The following is a 7,227-nucleotide window of genomic DNA, read 5'->3' as shown; positions in this document are numbered from 1 at the left end:
CTCGCGCCCCCGCCCGGCTGCTGCACAGTCTGCCGCCAGAAAGGTGGAGAACCCAGACCCCCACCCCGCGCTCTGCGCTCTCTCGAACTGTCCCTCACCCAGCGTTGGGATGTCTGCACCCCAAGAAGACTGGGCACCAGAGGCGGCCGGGGCTGGCCGGTGGGGGACGTGGGCTGTGGCGCGGTGGCCCGGGGTTCACTAATCACATCAGCGCGCTCTGCGCCGGCTCGGAGCAGGCAGTTGCCTAGCAATGCCCGCGAATTCAATTCCTCAATCAATAGGCGCGAGGCGCTGCATTTCGGGGAGAGCCCGCGAGGCGTGGAGGGTGGGGGGGGGGACAACAGCGCCGGGGAGCAGGCCCGGAGCCGGGCAGCGAGGCTGCGGGGCGCCGAATCTGGGGACCAGCGACGTGGGGCCTGGGGGTGGGGAGCGCAGGGGCAGCCTGCAGGCGAGAGCTGGGACTGGCTTCCGCTGAGGAACGGGGAACCCCGGGGTCATGCCTATCCTCTCAGGGGTCCCCCATTTCTACCCAGGTCCAAGAGGAGTGAAGCCGGCAGGTGAGGAAAGCAGCAGCCTCCTCAGGGAGGCTGAGCAAGGTCTACCAAGTTCCCTCCCAATCCCACCTCTCTCTCTCTCTCCTAAGTGGGGCTCCCTCCGTTGGGAAGGGTCTGCGGAGGAACCATCCCAGGGCGAAGGGGACAAGGGTAGGTAATGAGAGAGGCGCCAACGGGCCTCTCCTGCCGGGGCTTCTCTTCCCTCAGATCACAAAAAAAGAATAAAAGAGTGAAATCCAGACGCGTCTGTATTTACAAAGTATATATTTAAACACGTAAAAAGCAGGTATTGGATACAGACATTCACAACCGCAGAAGACAGGTACCGAAGCTTCACTCTTGAGCCCAGGGGGAGACCAAGCAGAGGTTTGTACAAATCTTAGAATTTAATAAACCCTACACGCGCACACCCCGCACGGCTGCAGACTCATGGCCAGGTAGCCCTGGCCCCTGCCCACCCACCCCCCCAGGTGTGCGTTGCAGAGCTAGCAAGGGAGACACACGTACCGCCAAGGACAGACGGCAGGATGCAGGGTTGGAGGGGTAGAGGCGGGCGAGCAAGAGCAAGGTTGGAGGGAAGGTAAGAAGTCGGCGCGAGGAAGGGGGGAGGTGGGAGTGAGCAAGGAAGACAGGGAGGAGAAGGCGGCAGCCAGGTAAAGACACGTGTCCCCGAGTTACCGTCCACTCAGCGACAGACATGTCCGTGGAATTAAGTTTCATCTGAAAATAGCGTCGACATGTAAGTAGATACACTCGGTCAACGGCGCTGCTTTATACAAAGTCTAAAATACCGGTTTTACAAATGTGAGCAGGTAAAAATCCCCATTCTGGGGCTTCTCATTATAGGTGCAATTTGATATTCAAAAACAAAATCATTTATTACACCGTTTTCCTCATTTTTTCCTCTCTCTTTCTCTCTTTAAAGGTAAGAAAGTCTGGAGAAGAGAGAGAGGCAAGAAGCGGGAGGTGGGCAGCCGGGGAGGTCGAGGCCGGGGCTCCCCGCCCTGCCCGCGCCAGCCCCCAGCCTGGCTCCCCACCTCCCTCGCCCAGTCTGTGCTTGGTCTGGCGCTCAGGGCTCGTCTCCTCTCGAGCTCCTCGCTGGCCCTTTAAGGGCGGGGAGGCCCGGGATCAGCCCTCCCCGGGACAGGGGCCGATTTGTGCTTTTGAGTCAGAAGAGCGGCGCAGAGCTGCGCCCTCGGAGCGCAGCGTCTCGGCCCCGCCGCGCCGGCCCCGCCCGGCCGCCCCCTCTCCCCACTCCCGCGGCTCCCTCCCCTTGGCCGAGTCTGCAGAGTTCAAGTAGAGAACACTGCGCCAGCCGAAAAGGCCTATAAATTATAGCTTTTGCTTTTAAGAAGGAGAAAAAAAGGAAAACGCAAAAGTTCGGATGCGCATTCTTGGAGGAACACACTGCCCGCCCCTCCGTCCCGGCGGCTCGCAGAGCCCCGGATCCTCCCCGGCCTCCCAGTCGGCCCGCCGCCGCGCCGCCCTCGCAGGTCCCGCCGGGTGGGCCTGTCTGGCCGTGTGTCGGTCCATCCGAGAGCTGGCAAGCCGCCCTCCCCGGAGGGAGAGCGCCTGGTCCAACTCCTCCTGGGAGGTGGTGGCCACTGTCCCTTCTCCTGGAGAAGCTAGATGAGGAGACAAGCGAAAGTCTACCCCAAACACTTTTCTTGTAAAACAACTGTCCGGAACTCCGGCACAGATAAGCAATCCTCATTTCTCCTGGCATTTCGGGAATGTAAACAGATTCGCTGGGTTTCTTTTCTCTCTGCGGAGGACGGAAAGACATCGAGGGCACGGGAAGCTTTATCCACACGACGTCCACACATTCTGCGTGTACCACTCACGCCCCTGTCCTATAAAGTGCTTTTCTGGCGGATGGTCCTGGGGGAAAGCCGCCTGCTCCCACCCACCTGCAACTTCTGACCTTCAACATCACACACACAAAAAAAAGTTCAAGTTAAAACTTTTTCCCCTAATAGACTTAATCCCAAAAAGGAAAGTACAGAAAAACAGAGCTGACCCCACCCCCTTTTTTCTGATTGGGGAGCCAACCTTTTGTTGGCCTGCCTGGCCAATGGGGAGGAGAGAAGAAATCCGGCCCTGCCTTGCTTCCAGCGGTCTGGCATGGGGAGGGGGGAGGGGAGGTTGGGCAGCTGAGTCCCTGTAGACACCCTCAGAGACCCAGTGCCCAGGACTGGTAGGCCCAGCTCCCTAACCTTCCTAGTACCCTGGGTGCTGAGGAGCCCTGCTGCCCCAGCTCAGCCTGTCTGTCCCCAGCTAAACCACATGGACTCTCTCTCCTTGTTTAAATAAAACAACTTCAATAGTTGAAATATATATATTTAGATATTTTTTCTTAAATAACATATTTACATCTAATAGAAAATATAACTCTAGAGATAATCTTTCCAACGAAACTGGGGGAGGAGGGAGGGAGAGATGGAAGGGGTTAGGGTGTGTGATATTAGGGGCAGGACCAGCCAAGAGGCCGCATCCCACCCAGAAATAAAACGCACTATGCCAGTTTCGGCGCTGCCTCGCCCTCCTCCTGGCTGCTCCTGGGCTCACCCACCCCGCATTTCATCTTTTCTCTTTAAAAAAGCCTTGGTCCGTGTTACTTTCCTTAATGGTGACGGTCAAAAAGTTTGAGGTCACATCAGTGACCACCACCTTCTCCAGGTTGGTCAGAGAGGGACTCCAGGACTCTTCCTCTGGGTCCCCCAGGATTCTAGCCACTGGGATCCTGGCGATGAGGGAGGGCCTTCCCCCTTGAGCCCCCATGTCTCGGTACAGGCTCCCCATGGAGCCAGGGGCGCCTGAGCCATGCCGGACTCGGGGGCCACCAGGATCCAGGGCGCCCTGGCCTTTGGTCTCCAGGAAGGCAGCCCTGTGCTTTATGACCCTGGCTGGGAAGGTGTCCACGGCCAGCTTGCCTGTGGCCTCTGTGGCGCTAGGGCTGGCCACTCCGCACTGTGTCAGGTCGGAGTCCTGCCTTCGGGCCAACTGGATCACACTGTGGCCCGCTGGGAACTTTCCTGCCCCGGAAGGGGCTTCGTCCAGCTTCCTGCTCTTGAGGTACTCTCCAAGGCCATCACTAGGTTCTCCCAGCGGCCTTTGCGAAGGGTCCAGGAGCTCCTTCCTGGGCTTGGGACCTCGCTTCTTGGAGCTGTCGCCAGGCGAGCTGGGCTTGTCTTCTGCGCGGCCAGCACCCCGCTCCCGCTCACGTTCACGCTCCCGCTCCCTCTCACGCTCTCGCTCCCGCTCCCTGTCCCGGGGTGGCTCCGCTCGGCAGGTGCTGCTGGTGCTGCTGCTGCTCCCGGGAGGCGACAGACCCATGTTCCGAAGGCCCTCACGGGCCCGGGAGGTGGATGCCAGGTCCTGGGGTGAGCGGCCAGGGTAGGGGATCCGGATGCCCCGGGCCGAGTCACTTCGGAACTCGTAAGTTTTGGCCTTAGCCTTGGCCTGGGCCTGCAGGAGAGGGGGCGGTGTCAAGAGTGGAGCAGAGCCCTGCCCCCCAGGACCCCTTCTCCGGCTCTGGCCTCCCGCCCTCACCCTCCATGCCTAGGAGTATCTATATGGGGGTGGGGGGGCTGCTCCTTTGGGGTGGCAGTCTCGAGGGAAGGGTAGAGCATTTTGCCCGGAAGTAGCTCTTTGCAGGGAGCTCACTTCTTGTATAGGATTCTATGTCAACTTGGGGGTGTCTGGGAGGGTAAGGAATGCTAGTGTGGCTAAAGCTCTCCCCCAAGACACCTCTTGTGGCTGCCACTGATTTGGTGACATCCTGTCAGGGGACTTCCTCCTGGATTAAACAGGCAGTGCCTGTGGACACTCCACAGGTTAGCAGCCCTCAGGGCCCCTTTACACAGATGACTCTGCAACATCTGTGTCCACCATTAGACGCGGCCATCCCACCTTGAGGAGGAAAGTCTTGGGCTTGGGTCCTCGCTTTTTGGGGCCATAGAGCTCCATCTCTCGTTCCCTGCCGAGAAGGGAGGAAGGTGTGTGTGAATAAAGAAACCCAGAGGAGCTTCAGCAGTCCAGGCTGGCTCGAGGACAGGGAGACTGCTCCTAAGTGAGCAGTGGGCTGGGAAGGCCTGTACCTTTCCTCAAAGGCTGCCAGCAGGCGGGCATCCAGGATGTTCTCCTCGGGCTCCCACGTGCTGTACCTGCAGGGAATCAGGAAGAAGGGGTATCAGTCCCGGGAGCAGAGGGAGAGCAGGGTGTGAGAAACTTTTCTCGCCGTATTTGCATTGTGTCTCAATGTAGAGAGGAAAAGAGGAAGAAAGGAGCCTCTCGAATAACCGTCTGGGGCAGAGGATTGCACATAACCTACTTACTTCTGCGACCAGCCCTTCCATTTCACGAGGTATTCCATGCGTCCCTGCGAATGCAAAGAGAAAGATGTGTGTGTGCACGGGGAGAAATACATGACGAGACCAAAAGAAATCCATGCAGAAAATGCATGCACCAAATGAATGCGCGATATCCCCTCGCAAAAGGCACGCACCCACTGCATCACCCGTGCACCGAACGCTGCACAAAGTGCGTGCACCGGCACTCACCCCCCACCCCGCCCCCCACCCATGCAATCTCTGCATCGTTGCAAGTCTAAGGAAAGCGCTTGGGCTCAGGGCCGCCGCCGCCGCCTCCTCCGCCGCCACGGCCGCGGCCGCTGCTGGGACCTGGGGGAAGGGAAGCTAGGCTGCAGCAGGGGGAGGGAACCCGGGCCGGGAGGGGAGGGCCCGGCCGGGCTCGGCCCGGAGCACCTACTTTCCGTATGCGCCGCTTCAGGAGGGCCTCGGCCGCGAACACCCGCTCCCCCACCGCCGAAAGCTCCATGTTGACTCGCCGTTTCCCCCCTAGGCCGCTTCCAGGAGCAGAAAACAGCAGCCAGCGCAGGACAGACCATAATACTCTCGCGCTGACGTCAGTTCTCCTCCCCCCCTTCACCGCCCGCCCCTCGCCCCCACTCCTGCGCCCGCCTCCCTCCGCCCGCCGCTTCCTCCCGCCCCACGTGTTGCTAACGACGTTGCTAAAGCCGAGCGGCCGGCGGCGGCCCTCAGTGCGCTGATTGGGCGAGCGCCTGGCGCCCCCCGGGCCACGCCCCTCTCCCTTTCTCCCCCGCGTTGCTACGTGACTCGCGTTCCAATCGCCAGGGGGCGGAGTCAGGGCGGCTCCAGAGACAGAGCGCAAGGGGGTGGGGGCCGCCGCCGGAAGTGACGCCACGGGAGGGCGGGCTCAGCTTCTGTCAGTCTGGGGGCTGGCCGGGGGGGCCCGCGGCCCTCGGTCTTCGCCGCTGCCCCCTCCCCCGCCGCCCCGTGCTCCCTCCGGGGCGCGGCGTCCCCACCGCTCTCGCTGGGACCCCCGCGGCGGGGCATCCAGGCACCGCCCCCTCGGCAGACCCCGGCCCGCGCCACTCCCACGCGCTCGGCCCTCCCTTCCCCCGCCGCACGATGCACAATGCACAGGTGCGGGGCGCCCGGGCGCGCCCCGAACCCCCGGAGCCGGCGACAAGGCCCGGCCCCGCTGCCCCCAGGCCCCTCCGGAGCCGCGCGCAGACCCTTGGTCTCCATGGCAACGGCCGCCCCCACGGTCGCCAGCCCCATCCCGCTAACAAATCAATGTGCCTGTCTCCGGGTCGTGTCGCGCAGCCCTGCCCTCGCCACACCGAGCCGGCGCGGGCGCCCCCCCAGCTCCGGAGCCGAGTGCAGACCAGCGGAGGCCCGGCTGCTCCGGCCCCAGCCTCCCTCGATCCCGGAGCCCCCGGGTCCCCAGCGCAGCCACCTGCCCCTGTTCCTTGTCCCCTGCCCCAGCCCGCACGCCCGCCCGGGGCCTGTGGGTGCTGGGGGCAGGGTGTGGACGCCCCCGGGGCAGGGCTTGGCGCTCAGCTGGGGCGCCTCGGGCTCCCCGGAGCCCGGCTCCGTCTGGGCCTGCGCCGCCACTTCCTGTCCCCGGCTCTCGACGTGCCCCGCAGACAGCCGAGCGACGCGGGAAGTGGCGGGGGCGGCTCGGGCGGCGGGAGAGGGGCTCCGCGGGAGGCTGGCGGGTCCAGGAGGGCAAGGGCCCGGCACTGTGGCCTTGGCGTGCGCACAGGGCACACAACCCCGCTGTTCCACGTCCTAGGCTGCGGGCGCGTGCGGGCAGCAGTCTGGGCCGGCGCTTCCCCACCCCTTTCCCTTGTCACTGAAGCTGCAGGTCACAGCCCCCGCTCTTCGGAAGGCACGGCTTAGTTAAAACTTTGATGACCAACTTGTCTGGAAGCAGTTTCCCTGGTGAAGGATGGAGAGGGAGAAAGAAAGGAGACAGAGAAAGAGAGAAAGAGCGACCTAAGGCGTCTGGGTCGAGGGGCAGGAAGCCCGGAGCGGAGAGCTTGCCTCCCGGCCGGCTCTCCTAAGTCCGGAGCGCGGCAGGCGGGCAGGGCGTGGGCCACCTTCCTTCCCCGCCCCTGGAAACGCGGGGCAGAGACTTTTGGCCTTGCTCCCAAACTTTGCCAGGTGGGCCCTGGGTGACCAGTCTGCTCTCCCCGGCCTTTCCGTCTTAACGGACAGCACGCCGGCGACACCTAAATCTCCCCAGCGACCCACGCAGGCCGCCCGCGAGAGGCCGCCGACGGTCGCGTCCTTAATCATAAAAAGTCATTCCCGGTAACAAATAGTTTCGCCGGCCTGTGCCA

The 7,227-nt window shown here is 62.6% G+C and overlaps 1 protein-coding gene across 2 annotated transcripts; it reads right to left on the bottom strand.

Annotated features, from left to right (window-relative positions):
• Positions 1-404: 404 nt before the first annotated feature.
• CBX8 (chromobox 8) lies at positions 405-5,485 on the bottom strand. Of its 2 annotated transcripts, XM_003417226.3 has the most exons (5): positions 5,325-5,485; positions 4,892-4,935; positions 4,655-4,720; positions 4,467-4,533; positions 405-4,022 (listed from the first exon to the last, which is right to left on the bottom strand). In XM_003417226.3, exons 1-5 carry the CDS (start codon positions 5,391-5,393, stop codon positions 3,135-3,137), a joined length of 1,134 nt encoding a protein of 377 aa, XP_003417274.1. In that variant the 5' UTR covers positions 5,394-5,485; the 3' UTR covers positions 405-3,134. The 2 variants fall into 2 exon arrangements, with proteins under 2 accessions (XP_003417274.1, XP_023412605.1); XM_023556837.2 differs by lacking the exon at positions 5,325-5,485 and having other exon boundaries at positions 4,892-5,139.
• Positions 5,486-7,227: the final 1,742 nt, after the last annotated feature.

The sequence above is a fragment of the Loxodonta africana genome, chromosome 18 (genome assembly GCF_030014295.1).
Source record: "Loxodonta africana isolate mLoxAfr1 chromosome 18, mLoxAfr1.hap2, whole genome shotgun sequence".
NCBI lineage: Eukaryota > Metazoa > Chordata > Mammalia > Proboscidea > Elephantidae > Loxodonta > Loxodonta africana.
Note: the sequence above shows the minus strand (reverse complement) of the source record. Positions and strands in the feature narration are given on the sequence as shown.

What these genes read in the sequence shown, in the direction of transcription:
- CBX8 (XM_023556837.2), bottom strand. Translation starts at nt 5,070, where the DNA reads ATGCAGTGGGTGCGTGCCTTTTGCGAGGGGATATCGCGCATTCATTTG. An exon ending in TGGAAGGGCTGGTCGCAGAA is followed by an intron (nt 4,721 to 4,891) that starts GTAAGTAGGTTA and finishes GATTCCCTGCAG; the next exon opens with GTACAGCACGTGGGAGCCCG. An exon ending in CTGGCAGCCTTTGAGGAAAG is followed by an intron (nt 4,534 to 4,654) that starts GTACAGGCCTTC and finishes CCTTCTCGGCAG; the next exon opens with GGAACGAGAGATGGAGCTCT.